This window comes from Zerene cesonia, unplaced genomic scaffold (genome assembly GCF_012273895.1).
Source record: "Zerene cesonia ecotype Mississippi unplaced genomic scaffold, Zerene_cesonia_1.1 Zces_u006, whole genome shotgun sequence".
Lineage (NCBI taxonomy): Eukaryota > Metazoa > Arthropoda > Insecta > Lepidoptera > Pieridae > Zerene > Zerene cesonia.
The window spans coordinates 1,587,150-1,604,712 of NW_024045136.1; the positions used below are offsets into that span (position 1 = coordinate 1,587,150).

The 17,563-nt window shown below is 37.3% G+C and overlaps 2 protein-coding genes across 3 annotated transcripts in view; one reads left to right on the plus strand and one right to left on the minus strand.

Moving 5' to 3' along the window:
- The window catches only part of LOC119838949 (eukaryotic peptide chain release factor subunit 1), a 23,631-nt gene extending 13,518 nt beyond the window's left edge, over window positions 1–10,113 (minus strand). For both annotated transcript variants that reach the window (XM_038365101.1, XM_038365102.1), the window contains exons 1-7: window positions 9,644–10,113; window positions 6,537–6,712; window positions 4,277–4,515; window positions 3,283–3,513; window positions 2,553–2,708; window positions 1,274–1,374; window positions 312–405 (exon numbers count right to left, since the gene is read on the minus strand). In XM_038365101.1, the coding sequence (XP_038221029.1) occupies window positions 312–405; window positions 1,274–1,374; window positions 2,553–2,708; window positions 3,283–3,513; window positions 4,277–4,515; window positions 6,537–6,712; window positions 9,644–9,726 (1,080 nt within the window). In that variant the 5' untranslated portion in view covers window positions 9,727–10,113. The remainder of the gene's footprint in view (window positions 1–311; window positions 406–1,273; window positions 1,375–2,552; window positions 2,709–3,282; window positions 3,514–4,276; window positions 4,516–6,536; window positions 6,713–9,643) is intronic.
- Window positions 10,114–10,947: 834 nt separating this feature from the next.
- Window positions 10,948–17,032, plus strand: LOC119838919 (stAR-related lipid transfer protein 7, mitochondrial-like). The gene is made up of 5 exons (XM_038365061.1): window positions 10,948–11,380; window positions 14,412–14,527; window positions 15,253–15,374; window positions 16,006–16,172; window positions 16,838–17,032. The coding sequence occupies exons 1-5, from the start codon at window positions 11,126–11,128 to the stop codon at window positions 17,015–17,017; spliced, it is 840 nt and encodes a 279-aa protein (XP_038220989.1). The 5' UTR covers window positions 10,948–11,125; the 3' UTR covers window positions 17,018–17,032.
- Window positions 17,033–17,563: the final 531 nt, after the last annotated feature.

Below are 17,563 nucleotides of genomic sequence, written 5' to 3' on the forward strand. Positions count from 1 at the left end.
AGCCAGCCAGTCAGTCAGTTAGTCAGTCAGTCAGTCAGTCAGCCAGCCAGTCAGTCAGTCGTTCAGTCGTTCAGCCAGTCAGCCAGTCAATCAGCCAATCAGTCAGTCATTCAGTCAGTCAGTCAGCCAGCCAGTCAGCCAGCCAATCAGTCAGTCAGCCAATCAGTCAGTCAGCCAGCCAGTCAGCCAGCCAGCCAGTCAGCCAGCCAATCAGTCAGTCAATCAGTCAGTCAGTCAGTCGATCAGTCGTTCAGTCAGTCAGTCGATCAGTCGTTCAGTCAGTCAGTCAGTCAGTCAGTATATTTGTTTACCTCTTTATCAGTGAAGTGCGATTTGTCCTTCTCCTGTTCGGGCGTCAAGTGGAGGATCGTCTCTTGGTTGGTGGCGTGAGATTTCAACACATATCTGAAGATAAAGAGATGCGACTAATTTGAAATACTTGTATCAACAATAGTATTTTAAATAGGAAACTTTCGTATTTTTGTATTGTACATATCACGTAAAAACTGCTTGAGCGATTTCACAAATTCTTTCACCGTTAGAGAGCTGCAACTCCCCTGAGTGACATAGGCTATATATGGACCACGGGCGAAGCCGGGGCGGACAGATACAAAAAAAAATAATAATAATAAAATTTGTAGTTTATTTCATTTCCAACTTTACAAAATATGGAGTAGTAGGGACCTCCTAGTAAGTTTAAGAAAAAACCTGTGTCATGAAAAATGGACAGATGGTTTTTAAATACAGATATAACACTATTTCGCTTTTTGTGTTTGTATCTTATGTTAATTATAATTTCTCAACCCATTTAGTATAGAGTAAAATCGCTTCACGCGTCTGTGCTTTAGCTACACAAGGGATTGTGAGGGGTTTTTTTTTTTAATCAGATAGAGTAATTCAAGAAATATTTATATGTATAATAGAGGGAGTTTATATGTATAATAACATCTATTAAACAGCACAAAAGCTAGTCTCTGATAAAACATATAAAGATTAATTAATTAAAAACCGATGCATTAATTAAAAGCCCATACACTAATTATTAATACATGGACTGCTAGACTATAGATTTTCTCCATACCAAATTCCATCCAAAATGCGAAACATTAATTAGTGAATAAATGTTTCTAACAAGCCATCAACACATTAACTGGCTTTAGTTTCAACAAATATAATAGTACAAATTTAATAGTTTAATAAGTATGTATGTATTATTAAAACAAAAAAAAAATCTGAAAAGAAATTTTGATTTGATGTATGTAATTCAACTCACCGCTGGATATCCAAGTTCTCCCAACATATGAGAGTCTCGACGGCGCCGAGCTCCAAAGCGCGCAGAGTATCATCAACGCCGAAACAGTATTTGCCGGTGTCCTGCGCAAACGGATGTATGAAAAAGGGGTTTAAAACCGGAGGAATACGCAAGAAATAAACTGATTTTTCAATTTATCTCTTAACTAGCTGCGCCCTGCGGTTTCACTCGCGTAAGTCCGTATCCCGTAGGAATATCGGGATAAAAAGTTTAATCCTACTCATATTATAAATGCGAAAGTTTATAAGGATGTGTGTGTGTTTGTTGCTCTTTCACGCAAAAACTGAACCTCTCTGAACCGATTGCAATAAAATTTGGTACGTAGATAGCTGAACATCTGGAATAACATACAGGCAACTTTTTTTAACTGACTTACGCGGGTGAAACCGCGGGGCGCAGCTAGTATTATATAAGTAGGATAGGTAGGAAGTAGGATTATCCACATTACCACTGCTTGGAATGGTGAACGAATCGTAAGTTTTACTGCCAACCTGCACTTTACTAGCGTGACGGATTATAGCCTGAGTTCAGGTTATAATCCGTCACGTTTTATAAGAGGTTTGCGTCCTAGCAGCGTCAGTTTTATTGTCTTGAAGAAATTAAAATATCTAACGCTACCACCACCCACAAACAATTGAAGAGCCGTAAGGTCAATTGCAGACCTAACGCCTCTACAAATGGATTGAGATGAATCTAAATGGAATGATATGGGCCTCCGGCTCCCCCACTCGCCGTACGAAACACAATAGCATGCTATTATTTCACGCCGGTTTTCTGTGGGGTTGTGGTACTTCCCCGGTGCGAGCTGACCCAATTCGTGCTTGAATCCCACAGTTAAATTTACATTTGGATCAGTTCAGTAGTTTAGAAGTATCCAGATCATCAGAGGCAAGCAATACCAAAAAAAAAACGACCTTCAAATTGATAGATAGCCTTCCTTCCTTTTTTTTCCATATTTTTTGACAACAGAGGTGGTGGTTCGCCTGATCGTAAGCAATCACCACCGCACATGGCCATTCGCAGAGGTAGTGCCTGTGCGAATGACCGCTTTTAAGGGGTAAGAGAAAAGGAAAGGATTGATTATTTATTAGAAATAAGGAATAGACTGGGATGGGTAACTATCTATTCTTTGAAGTCGGTTGAAAATCACACCCACCCAGCGGAACGTTCAGAAGTGGCAAACCGAACAAAACCAGTCAAATTGATATATATCCCTCTCTCTTTCTGCGAAGTCGGTTACCTGCGAGATCTCATCAAAGTACCGGCCGATCAGCTTCTTCTCCTGTATAAACTTGACGTTCTGCAGCGACTCGGCGGCGAGCTCGATCGCCTGGTTGAACCCGTTCTCGCCGCCGTACGACACGTCCACCAGCTTGATGATCTTCGATTGGAGACGCTGGAAGGCGGTTCGATAGCATATTTTAGTATTGCACGCATATGCAAAGCGATTAAATCCCACTTTCTGATATGTAGTTATGGGCACTCATGTAAATACTCACCGGTCAGTAATCAGACTGCTACAATTCAGTCATGAATTCAGCTGAACCAGCAGGTATCAGACCGTCAATGTTTAAATAGTTCTACTGCTTTGTACAATAAAATCCCACTTATATGTAGCTATGGGCTGGTCCCATGTTAGTAATAAGCGGATCAAAGATATCAGACTGCAACAGTTTGGACTTGAAGCCGGCTGAACCAGCAAGTATCACACTGGCCGAGTTTAACTGGTCCTATCTATCTACTGTTATATATGACTAGCCGGTCCGCCCCGGCTTCGCCCGTGGTACATGTATAGCCTATAACCTTCCTCTATAAATGAGCTATCTAACACTGAATTTTTCAAATCAGACCAGTAGTTCCTGAGATTATTGCATTCAAACAAACTCTTCATCTTTATAATATTATCAGTATGGATAAAACCCACTTATACAATCTGAGACGCAGCACTGCGCTCCCATGTAAATACCCACCGGATCGAACATATCAGACTGCGACAGTTCAGTCTTGAAGTCGGCCGAACCGGCCAGAATCAGACCGGCCACGTTCGGCTTGTCCTGGCTGATAAACAGCTGTGTGGCCACCTCGGCCACCTTGCGCACGTAATTGTGCCGCTTCTCCATACGCAGCCGGGCGAAACGGAGCGCGGACTGACCACCGCGGCCGTGCTTCTTGGGCAGGTCCACCGTGAACTTGTGTAGCACCTGGAAACATGTGGTGCAAACTTATATGATACTTGTTTACCAAGCAAAGAAAACATTTGACAATTCGAGGTATTCAGTTCCAGTGGTATTTTCAGGACAAAAACTATCCTATGACCTCTCTCATCTATGCCTATCATAATCTATATAAAAATTTCATCCAAATCGGTTCATTGGGTTAGGCGTGAAGAGATGGATCCGTCTGACATTCGCATTTATAATAGTAGTAGAGATTTATGTACCTCCATTATGCTATCATCATTAATGCAAAAGTTTGTGAGGATAGATGCATAGTATTTTCTTGTGTTTGATTTACGCGAGTATTATACATTTAGAAATTAAAAACTTTTTAACGGATTTTTAATGGTATTTATTCATTATATTATTAACCCGACGTTTCGAACACTTTATAGCGAGCGTGGTCACGGGGAGACTCGAAAGTCTACCCGTGGCCACGTGACGTAATATAATGAATAAATCGCGTTAAAAATCCGTTAAAAAGTTTTTAGTTTCTAAAAGGATAGATGCATGTTTGTTACTCACGCGAAAACCAATAAACGTAGTTTCTTGCTGGGACTCTCTTATCTTTCTATCCTTATCCCTTCTCATCTATGATCAATACTTTTGCAGTTAGAGACAGAGTTTTGAGTTGAGTTTTGTTTTAAGTGTTGACACAAAACCCCGTGTATCTTTCTAATTTTAAAGATGTCTACATCAAAGCTAGCATTATATGACTTAGATAAACAAAAGCAGGAAACAACCTCACCTCTCTGGTATTACCCTGCAGGGTACCAAACAGTGCTCCGTTGCCGTCCATCACGATGAAGCCAAACTTGTTGTCGTCGGCCAGCAGGGCGGTGAGCGCCTCCGTGTGGAACTTATTGTCGCAGAGGTACAGCGAGGTGTTAATCGGCTTGAATGGCTCGAAATCTATGTTCACCTTCTTCTCCTTGCCCTCCTCGGTGACGATCGTGCCGCAGTAGATGACCAGGCCGTTTGGTGGTACTGCGGGAGACAGGCAGATTTTGTATGAAAATAATCACAACCTAACTAACCTAATCCGTTTTGTGGAATGCGGGTTGAACATAAATGTATTATGTCGGTTAAAAATAAATGTCTGCACATTTAGAGGACTTTTTATTTTAATATTTTAATTATTTTTAATGTAATGTGATGACATACGAAAGGTGGCACGTAAAAATTGCCGATAATAAACTTTCGATGGGGCTAAATGGTGTGCTATGGGAGAGGCCTATGTCCAGCAGTGGACAGACAAAGGCCCAAAAGAAGAAGAAGAAAAAATGTTACTTAATGATATTGTATTCATATTGCGACTTAAGATTTTTCAATTTTTTCTACTGAAGATTTTTAAGATTTGAAGACCTGAAGATTTGAAGATTTAATAACTTATATAAAACTGTTGTGAACCTAAAAAATTATCTGTGATTAACCCAAGAAAAGCAGTTTGAATGACAAATCAACGAATTAGTGTTTGTTTCGCAACATAACCCAAATTACATAAATCGTTCGTGTTTTAATATTTTGATGTTTGTGAACTTAAGTGATCTCATTAAATAACAATGAGACCGACCAATCAGGGAGAACTTGCAGACAGTTGACAATTTGACGCGGGACAACTTGTAATTTGAAGGTTTCACTTCGGTAGATTACAATATAGCGAAGAATAATGAGTCAAATTGCAATCATAATGATGCGGTTCACAATCTATCGATAGTTTACAATCTCGCTAGATAGATTGTAATCTAACGATCTTTACAATCTAACGGTGACATATATATGATAAAAAAAGTACTAAAATCCTTGTGAATATGACATATTTAGTATAGCGCCATCTACATATTATATGTATAAGTAAAATATACGAAAACCAATGTACATAGTACAAAACAAAGTCGCTTTCCGCCGTATCTGTTTCTGTATGTTAGATCTTGAAGAGATTTTGAAGGAGTTCTTTTTATATATAGAGTGATTCAAGTTGAAGGTCTATAAGTATATATCATTTATGCACACGTGAAAAACCGGGGCAGGCCGTTAATTGCATCGAAGAAAATACATACATTTAAATCTATATAATACACAGCATTTTGCATCATCCCATGGGAATGAAATATTTAACACGTTAGAGCAGCCTATATCTCACTCCAAGACATATGGGCGATTATCCTATAACCTATACAATAGTCGTCATGGGTATCCTCGGCAAACTATTTATAATGCAATCAATATGTGACACGCGCTCCACCCACCCGAGACTTCGCTATTATACTAGATGCACGTCACACTCGTTATGTGTAAATATACTTGCATACTTATAACTAGACTCTCATCCCGGCTCCGCTCGGATATCAAGATTCCTGCTTTATCCACAGGGAGCATTTAATCGGGATAAAGAGTATCCTATCACCCAAATCAGCTCATACGCTGTCCATATAGCAAATTTCATCAAAATCCGTTCAGTAGTTTCAGTGTGATTGACGGACAAACATCCAAACAAAACTTTCACATTTATAATATTAGTGTGATGTCAGGTGTTATCATATAGGAAATGAGAGCATTGATTTACTTACCTACGACCATTTTTTTAAGACATCGTCGGAACTGGTGGGCCGCCTGATGGTAAGCGCTACCACCGGTCATAAACATTTTTAGAGGCGTACGGTTGTTTGAAGACCTTACGCCTCTGCAAAGGGATTGCAGACGTGAGGAATAAAGGAAAGAACACGGAAGGGTAAGGAAAAGGACACGGGCCTCTCCCACTTACCTTGTTACCTTTTACTATGAACATGTAATAATACTGAGAATTTATTAAAGTATTGAAAATTTTGGTAATGGAGCGGGATTCGAACCTGCGTCTTTTTGCCAAACCGTAGCGACGCCTAGCTCCTCGCCCACCCGTGATCCCATCTCAGCAATCGCATTTCTTCTACTTTTTCAAATCAAAATCTGGTGCGTATTTAAAAAAAAAAAAAACACACACACACACACACACGTTCCACTCGTCTCACCTTTAGTGTACAGCTTTAGCCTGTGTTGCACGGACGTGATAGCGCCGAGCACGGACAGCCTGTTCACGCGCGACTTGATGTTCGACGCCGTGCCAAACTCGTCGGCCAGCATTTTGGAGACGCGCGAGATCTGATCCTTCGGCGGTATTATGAGCGAGATCATGGATGTACCGTTCCTGGAAGCATTTGTATATTATAATAATAAAAATAATAATAATACACTTTATTTAGCACCAATTTAAAAAATAACATATAAAAAGGAAAACAAATGAAGATAAAAACATAATATAAGAGCCCAAAAAGGCTTATTACATATACAGGACACGTGAATAAATATTGCTTAAAATGAATGCTTCTAGCTTTACGCCAGCGTAGTGGAGGAAAATATTAACAGTATCGGAGCTTTCCGGCATAGTTCCGTTCTCAAACTATCACCTTTACCAAATATTATAGAAATTGCTTCGGTGATTTAAGCGTGAAGAAGAAGCAGACACGAGTTACTTTCGAATTCACAATATTATTAATTTACCGTCTTATTATCTATGCAGTAAATTCTCACAAGCATTTTTCAATTCATTCTACAAACACTCATCTAAATCGGTTCAGTTTTTCAGGACGTGAAGATAAGATAGACTAGCAGTCACTTTCGGATTATCATTAAATCTATTTTCGAGTAGGTAATTTACTTCTATTTCAGACTGATTAATCAAATATCAATGCCAGACTGGTGTATATATTAAATATACAGACTCTTTAGTGTACTAGTCATGTGCTAACCACTTCACTACGAGGGAAGGTCATCAAACTTCTGAAAAATCTCCACCGCAACACCAATTTATTTAGCGTCTATGTATTAATCAATAAACATTCAACGTCCATTACAGTAAAGCTAATGGTACTGAATAATTTCACACGTTATCAAACCAATGATTTAAAAAAAATGTTGTGTATGATAAATCAGCTATTGTATGTATTCATATAATTTGTATGCTTTTTTTTTCAATCGAATACAAATAAGGGGGAGGTCATAAATTTGACAGAATTTTGATGATTGTTTTTTTTTTTTTTTTTTTTGAAAGCTGGTGCATCCCATATGATCCTATTTAAATTTTGTCCAGTTTTGACAATATGAAGAGGTTATTAAAAATAGTTATTTATTGAAATACTATAATGCATGCCCCAGCTGCACCCAGGTAGATGTTTATCGTAATTGAAATAATATAAACTATCCTATCTTTTAAGTTGGATCAAAATGCACATGGTGTGCAAATTTGATAAAGATCGGTTGATAAGTCTAGGAGTCCATTGTGGACAAACAATGTGTTAATGACAAATAATGAAATACTGCTGGTTTACCGCTGAGTAGAAACATACCTATGCATTGCTTGATTTAGCTACAAGGGGATTCAAAGTGTCTTTTTGTAGAATAATCTCTAATTAAAATAAAGATTATCAGAAAAATAAAGATATGTGAACCTTGTTACAAAATTTCCACATGCTGATACTTTTAACTACAAGCTATGCCCTGCAGTTTCACCCACACAATATTTTGCATTCTATAGTCTAATGGAGACCATCTTAGATTGGTCCATCTCCATTGTCAAAATGGTAAATAAAACTGTATTTACCAATCAACATGCTCAAAGTCTCCTGCTGCTCAGTTCATTCCTATACTTAATAAATATATAATTTATTGCAATATCATAATACACAGTGTCCCCATGAGATTAGATTGTCACTGAAACCAGGCTATTAAATTGTAAGAAGTGGAGTCAATTTAATTTTTAGTTTTATAGCATTGAAATGCTTTATAAATGAGAAATTTTGAAAGAATAGAAAAAATAGAAAAAATTTGATCACGAGGCAGGATTCGAACCTGCGTATCTTGCCTAACCGTAGCAACGCCTAGCCTCTCGGCCACCCGTGATCCTGCGACAGTAATCGAATTTCTTCTACTATTTCGGTTTCATGTGCCTAAGGGGCACCCCACGCCATCTATTGAGATGATTAAGAACCATCACAACCAATATGAAACATTATTTAAATGATTACAATATTGTATCGATGGAACGCGGCCTTTGTTAAATTTAATTTTTAGTTTTATAGCATTGAAATGCCTTATAAATGAGAAATTTTGAAATTTTTTTTAGAAATTTTTCAGTGGAGTCAATTGTCAATCTATCATTTCTATACCATCTACTACTAGCAAAAATGTACCAATTTGATAATAATTAATACACCCCCCCCTTCTCTCTCCAACATCTGGGTTGTCAGCTGATGCCTAGTAATAAGATAATAATCTTATACAAATGACATCTTCTTGCGTACCAAACAAAATATACATAACATAATAGATTGATCGATTACGCAAACATAATTAAGTTAGCTCAGACTCTCATACAATTAGGTAGTCATGTGATTTACCTCATTAACCAGCTATTTTATCTTCCACTATTGGTAATAGGTAATTAATTAACATTGCTAAATACATAGACCAAAGGTCTAAATTTACTATCGTGTTTAATATTTGTTTGGTGTGTTTATTGTATGATATAGGAATCAATGCAGACTCAATTAAGGATGCAAGAAATACGATAACGAAATCAAAAGAAACTCGACAGTGACAGCTGCAAGGTTATGTTATGACCAATTGTGTCAATATAAACAGTTTTTACATAAAATTATCTAGATTTAGCAGCACCAGACAAGGAAGAAAATATGTTGTTAAGCATATTTAATTATAACTATATCGATTTTCATGAATGAATACGACATATAATTATACGACGGCCATAATGACTAAGTTTGCTTGGAGTTCGGACACTTCAGTGATGGATTTCATGTGCGAAAATTCTTACGTGGCACAAATACTTTAGCATAAAATTAATTAACGAAGCAATTGTAATTTCATTGCGTATAATTCCATGCAATGCGTTATGGCTAGGTTATACCCTGCGCATGCTATATGCGCATGTCTTCGATAATGACGCAGCCTAGTTGGCAATTTTGTCCAATCGCATAGCCAAAAACTACGCGGGTATTACAAAGCTGTCCACGTTGCATGGAAATATGTTGGTACGAAGTGCAAATCATCAGGAACAACTCACCCTCGCGCCATCTCCAAGCTCTTGATGAGTTTCTTAATCTTCCATATTTCTACGTTGCGATCAGCGGATGATTCTTCAGACATTGTTGCTTGTGTTTCTTATTAACTTTTCAAACACAAAACTTGCAAAATAACGTATCGAAACGAAAGTATATACCACAGCACTAAATGTTAAAACAAAGGTATTCAAACGAAAGGGTATCGAACTTGCAGTTGAACCGACTTTTACCAGATCGAACCGGACGGGATACCTCAACTTTGTTCACACACTTCCTAGTTTACATTTATTTCCGTCACTCTCACTCGTACTTTTCTTCTGGTTCTGGGATTCTTTGATTTTTTCTTATTTCGGTTACCCCTAAGCATGTGGGATGCAAAAATCAGACATTAGAAGATAAAAGATGACGTGAACGTGACCAAGCGATCGACCGAACGAACGCCTCCACTCGTTGTCGATTGAGGAAATGAAAGAAAAAATGTAAATGTTACCAGCTTATTAAAGTTTTAAGAAATTTGGTAGATAGAATACTGGCACAATTGGTTGTAAACACACGGAGTTATTGACTTACAAAACAAAAAAAACTAACAATCTAAAGCTGAATTGCAAGCTTCCTTCATTTTTTAAAATGTCGGTCAAAAAAAGCTAGCAAACATTACATAAACTTTGAATTTATTTACTCACATAAGAATACACAAGGTAATGCAAACAAACAAGCTAACTAAGTAAACTTGAATATATATATGCTTTGCAATTTAAAGATTTATTTTAAATGCATTTAAAAAATATACAAACGACCTTAATATATACAATAACAAAATACAATAACCTTTCAAAAAGCATTTAATATCAACAAAAAATAAATGACAAAAACCAGTATGGTTTTTTAATCATCATTATGATCTACCGAGCTGGATTTAAGAATAGGTTCACCCTGGAGCATTGCAGAAACAAAACGTAACGTCTCGAAAAATTGCACGTTGTGATGGTTTTATCAAGTCTATATGCTTTCCACCATTAGGATCTGCTTTACTTGCAGAGAGCAAAATATATGTATGTGAAAAAAAAGCATTAAAATGTATTTTTTTAATTTTCTGTATTACTCTGTTTCTTACTTATTTTACTTTTTCTCTAATTATACTTTTCACAGAGCGCAATAAGCATGGACATGGCAATATGTGACCAAATATTGCTATACTTTACGTTTTATTTAACCTACAATTAAAGAAAATAAGCACTAAATGGTAGAAACTTCATCATTCTGCTATTATTTTTTTTCTTATACACTCAAATGGCAATGTGATCCTTAACTGTCACAAATAATTTCCATGCAATGGAGGTTATGTTTCGCAATCCTTAGCAGATACCATTCAAAAACACATTAAATGTAAAAAATAAAAATACAATAACCCACCACTGCGATGGGCTGTAAATTTTGAAAATAGATTATCAACTACCCTATCCTTTTCTTGTTCAAATCCTAGCATGTCGGCGTTCCGATTTAAAATTTTCCTGAGAGATATTGCAGTACGCAGATTTTGGAATGCATGGACGCGCAATTATCTCGTAAATACAGTCGTGAAGAGATTCAAACGTGACAGAGGCGTGAGGGAAGTGTTACAGTGTTTTAAGCAAGTGATATTGAAACCGCGTAGGACGTTATTACTCTCTGCTACGGCTGTTTGTAAAGGACGTGGATCGTTCAATTGTGATCAAGGGATAACTGATGATGAGTTACAGGTAAATTCGTTTCGTAATATGTTTCCAGACAGTTTTCAAGATTTTTCCTTTAATTAACTCCGCAGTTGCTTTTGCGAAACATGTTTTATTATTTTTATTATCTCTTCGTTCCCGCAGACGAATCCACGGACAATAGAAAGTATTTATATAGCTGATGTCTTATTCTGATGTATAAGTTACTAGCTGTTCGCGGTACATATAAAGCCTGTGACACTCAGTGAACAGGTTTTTGTGTGAAGAGGGTACAACGCCCGTGCCTGTGCCCGTGGTACATATATAGCCTTAAGCCTTCCTCAATCAATGGGCTTTCTAGAAGTGAAAGAATTTTTTAAAACGGTCTAGTAGTTCCTGAGATTGGCGCGTTCTTGTTTGAACAAACAAACAAACACTTCACCTTTACAATATTAGTATAGATAACAAAGTCACAAAAAATACTAAAGTTTTCTTTTTATGATATTAGTGTAATTTCAAACCCCACATGCTCCTTTCCATACCTGTCACCTTGCTAGTTTCTCTCTATAGAGTTTGTTCAGACACCAGGTTTCAGAACCATATGTAATGCAGGGTAGGTTTTTTTTTATTGCATAGCAGGCAATGGGGCACACGCGTCACCTGATAGTAAGTGACCAACGTCATCCACATGCACTAACAAGGCCAGTGACATTGCGAGTGGGTTGCCTGCTGAAAGATTGGAGGATGCAAGTATCAAGAGATTTCATCTCAATGTTAACACCAAGTGCTTTACTTTTCGATATTTCTTTAATGGCCCAATGTTTCTTTCTATTGCAATTCTTTTGCCTATTTCTTTGGTCATTTGATCTTTGGGTGATATAATCCAGCCTGGATACATATCTTATATATAAAATTCTCGTGTCACAATGTTAGTCTCTATACTCCTCCGAAACGGCTTGACCGATTCATCTGAAATTTGGTAAGCATATTGGGTAGGTCTGAGAATCGGCTAACATCTATTTTTCATACCACTAAACGATAAGAGTAAGGCAGAACAGCGTTTGCCGGGTGCAGCTAGTTCTTCTATATATTCGAGTTTTTGTCCATTTATGGTAATATCCATTATACATAAAAATAATTACAGAAGTACTCCAATTTCTTAAATGAAACCGAATGACAACAATCTTCTATCAAACACAAAAGAGCCACAGAGCTATTGTGTTGCAAAATTAAAACAGGTACAATTGAATCCTCCTCCTCATTTGTTTATGGGCATGTCTTTTAGAAGTTCTTTTTAGTGTTCTAATATTTAAATGAATTTAACACATAATGCTGAATAAGCCCAAGATTGATAGAACACAGTACAAAACGAAAATGTTTTGATATTTGCGCTACAGGCAAGTGCTAATTCACCTTCGTCTAACCTTCCTGTTGCAATGAATTCATTACTTGTTACTCAATTCTCTATGATTTCCACTGCTACAGTACAAGGTTATTATTTACAGTAAGTTTTCTTAAAAGCGGTAAATTATATCCTTATAGATTACAATTCAACAGCCATTTTAAATGATTATATAACAAACTTTTCCCCTATTTCGTGTGAACCAAAAAAATCTTATATCCATGTATTTTTGAAGAGGCACTGTGACAATTTTTACATCACTAGAGCCATATATTTCATCAAGCATTTATTTTATCGGAAAGCCTCTATTTCGTTTTAGGGACCTGTCAAATAACAACTCTTTTAATAAAATACTAGCTGTGACCCGCGGTTGAAACCGCATAAGCGTGCTGCGTAACAGTATCCCGTAGGAATATCGGTATAAAAAGTGCCTATGTGTTATTTCAGTTGTCAAGCTATCTACGAAGCAAAATAGTATTATTATTCACCAATAGATGTCAGGAAAAAAAACACGAATAAAACACGAATATGACATTATTTCAGTTGTCCAGCTATCTACGAAGCAAAATAGTATTATTATTCACCAATAGATGTCAGGAAAAAAAAAACACGAATAAAACTCGAATATGATATTTTCTAAAAAAAATTCCTAGCTAGATCGATTTATCACCCCCGAAACCCCTTGTATACTAAATTTCATGAAAATCGTTGGAGCCGATTCCGAGATTCCAATTATATATATATATATACTAGCAAACCCCGCGAACTCCGTTTCGCCACCAGATGGCTGTATGTGAAAAATGATTTTCACACTTTTCTGTTGAAATTTTTCCTGAATGTTCTTTGCTATAAACCTCACGGAGCTCGAGACCTTTCCAACGAATGCAAAACCATGGAAATCGGTTCGTGCGTTCTGGAGTTATAGCGTCAGGAAGGAAAACCCGACTTATTTTTATATTAGAGATATATACATATATATATATATATATATATATATATATATATATATATATATATATATATATATATATATATATATATATATATATATATATATATATATATATACAAGAATTGCTCGTTTAAAGGTATAAGATTTGTTAATTAGGTTTTTTTCCACGTTCATATGTTTGGATATCCATCTAAAATTTTGTATAGATATATTGGACTATACCATTGTTTTGATGTGATTGACACACATATAAGCAGATTAACAGAACACAAATTTTACATAACACCAATTGTTTTACAAAAAATATTTTAATCCTACTATCCTATCCTACTTCCTATCCTACTTCCTATCCTACTAATCCTACTAATCCTACTAATCCTACTATCCTACTAATATTATAAATGCGAAAGTTTGTAAGGATCTGTGTGTATTTGTTACTTTTTCACCCAAAAACTATTGAACCGATTGCAATAAAATTTGGTACGTAGACAGCTGAACAACTGGAATAACATATAGGCAACTTTTTATTCCGATAATCCTACAGGCTACGGACTAACGCGGGTGAAACCACGGGACGCAGCTAGTGTTGTCTAAAGATAAGAACACTGATCTCGGACTTTCCCCACAAAGCCACAAAGCTCTGATTCCCATGTCCCTTCCTGGGTCTAAAACTATCACTGTACATATTATATCATCTTTTATATTATACAAATATTCAATTTCAGAGCCTGCTATCAGAGTTGGAAAATCTACAAAATCTGGCCAAGCTGACTATATATTGCACGAGCTGTGGAAAACGACTACTCATAGACAAGAAACAAAATGGAGTTTCATATTGTGTGTGAGTGTTGCCAGATATATCAAAATTTCAAAGCTTTCCCATTTTTATAGTTTTACAGGTCTTAACCCGCGGCGTTACTCGCGCGGTACCTGGGTAAAAATTGGCCTAATGCTAATCCAGATTATAATCTATCACTGTACTCAATTTCATACAGATATGTTTAACTGGTCGCGTGACAGAGTTACATCTAATATATAAAATTCTCGTGTCACAGTTTTCGTTGCCATACTCCTCCGAAACGGCTTGACCGATTTTGATGAAATTTTTTGCTTGCTTATCGGGTAGGTCAGAGAATCAGACAACATCTATTTTTTATAACCCTAAATGATAAGAATAAGGCAGAACAGCGTTTGCCAGGTCAGCTAGTTTAGATATACATTTTTAAGAGTTTCTGATAGAGATTCTGTCATAAAAGAGGGTTTAACGTTTTCTTTAAACCATATTTATAAATCCATATAAGATTTTCTTCATCCATATAATTTCAATATAATGAATATTATTTGCACCAAAATGTATAAAATTTTTAATTGTTGTCTGCCTCAAGTCTTCTATAGGCGATTTAATTTCGTACTAATTTTGTTGCAAAACAATTGCAAAAAGTTATTTGTTTCAATGCACAGAATTGACAATTCTTCAGCCATAATTAAATAACAAAAAAAAAAAAACAATAAATTCTCTACTTTATTAAATAAAATAATGGTATCATTTTTTCTTCCATTACCCAGATGTAAGGACTCAAAGCCAGCTCAAAATTCCTCAGACGGCTGGATTCCGTACATCGAGGCTAATGACGTCATCATATGGAGGAAAGAGTATAAACCAGGTCAAGGGCTTTACGCATACAAAGGTTAGTGATAAATGACCACCATATTGTATGAAACAATGTTGCTTTCTCTGTCTCAATATCCCTATCTATGCTTAAATCTTGAAAACTTTGCTACAGATTTTGATTGTTTTTTTAATAGAGTGATTCATGAGGTAGGTTTATATGTGTGATAGCATCTATTAAACTACTCCGAATTTAACGCATGCGAAGCCGCAGGCGAAAGCTAGCTTTTAAAACGGCTTCCCCCATGGCACATATACAGCATATATCACTCAATGATAACATTGGTCCAATAGTTATTGAGATTAGCGCGTTCAAATAAACAGACAAACTCTTCAGTTCGCATGACTAGCATTAAAGTTTGGATTAAAATATATATTTCTCTATTAAAGAATTTCAATGATACAAAACTAAAAAAATAATAAAGTGACTGTGACTAGTGTGATTAGTGTGATTGTGTCTAGTGTGACTAGTGTGACTAGTGTGACTAGTGTGATTAGTGTGACTAGTGTGATTAGTGTGAATAGTGTGACTAGTGTCTAGTCTGACTAGTGTGACTGTGACTAATATGACTAATGAGTGATTTTAACGCAATAAAACCAAAAAAAATGAAATCCTAGAGCGAGTTCGAACATGGATTTTTCAATTCCAGTGTACGGGCGCTACATGGACGTGTCGGCGAGCGATTTCGCAGCGGTGCAGCTGGACGGGGCGTACCGGCGCGCGTGGGACGGCGCGGTCGCCGCGCTGTCGGTGGTGCAGCGCGGCGCGCACGGCCTCGCCGACCAGGCGGTCCTGCACTGGGAGGTGCTGTGGCCCGTGAGTGTCGCGGATGTCTTGGATTGGTGGTTTTGGCGAGTGGTTTTATAGTCTGTTGCCGAGAGGATGGCGGATTGCAATACTTTGAACTAGCTGCGCCTCGCGGTTTCACCCGCGTAAGTCCGTATCTCGTAGGAATGTCGGGATAAAAAGTTGCCTATATGTTATTCCAGTTGTCCAACTAACTGTCTACGTAATTTTTTCCAAATTTCATTGCAATTGGTTCAGCAGTTTTTGCGTGAAAGAATAACAAACCCCCAGTTAGGCGACCCACCAGCTCCATTGACGACGATAGCATAAAAAAAATATTAACTACCTGATTCGGAAACGCTGTTCTGCCTTACTCTTATCATTTAGGGGTATGAAAAATAGATGTTGCCCGATTCTAAATAACCTAACTGGAATGCACACAAAATTTCATGACAATTGATCCAGACGTTTTGAAGGAGTATGGTTACTAACATTGTGACACGAGAATTTAATTTCGCCTAAGCTCCAGTTTTATACGCAACCATTTCCCTCCTTAAATGGTTGTTTATATTTATATGCTTTGTTATTAAAACCTAATGATCGTAAAAAAGGTGTTTTTGAGTTTTAAATAAAAAAAAAACTTTTTCACTATTTCAATAAACGTTTTATTTATTTTTATTTTCTTAACATTCCAGAGACTATTCGCGAACCGCGACTACGTGTACGTGAGGCGGCATAAAGAATTCGACCTTAGTGTGAAACAGGACCAGCAGGACGCTCAGGCGGCGTTCACGAGCGTGCACGCGAAGGCGAAGCGGAAAGCGCTCGAAGGCGATAGCGTCGACGCTGGGAATAAGGTGAGAACATTTATATGATGCTAGCTGTCGTTCGCAGCTTCGCTTCATCATCATCAGCCTATATATGTTCCCACTGCTGGGACACAGGCTTCCTATGAGGGTTCAGGCCATAATCCACCACGCTGGATAGAAAAATCGATTTATTTCCTACACGCTCGCCTGGTCTCGAACCCCGACTGGTCGAATTTAAGTCCGAGGTCCTACCCACTGAGCCACCACTGCCTTTAGCAGCAGCTTCGCTTACTAGGTCAATAATTATCAGGGTACAAAGTTCCATGCCTTATTTTATCCTCTTTATGAGTGAATTTCAAAATCTTTGATTAATTACATTATTATTTATAATATAGATTACAATATATAGGCCCATATACTTTTCCCTTCTCTTCCCAGCCCTTTGCTTTTAGACCTCCCGTCAATCCCTCTCCAATTTACAGTCGGCAATCGATTTCTAGAGGCGTCAGGTCTGCATCCCACCACCTTACGCCTCTCCAAATATCCACGGGCGGTGGTAGCGCTTATCATCAGGCGACCCACCAGCTCCATGGCCGACTGTGACATAAAAAA

Coding starts and splice junctions, on each gene's coding strand:
- LOC119838919 (XM_038365061.1), top strand. CDS start 11,126: ATGTCGGCGTTCCGATTTAAAATTTTCCTGAGAGATATTGCAGTACGC. Junction 11,381..14,411: donor TAACTGATGATGAGTTACAG/GTAAATTCGTTT, acceptor ATTCAATTTCAG/AGCCTGCTATCAGAGTTGGA. Junction 14,528..15,252: donor AATGGAGTTTCATATTGTGT/GTGAGTGTTGCC, acceptor TCCATTACCCAG/ATGTAAGGACTCAAAGCCAG.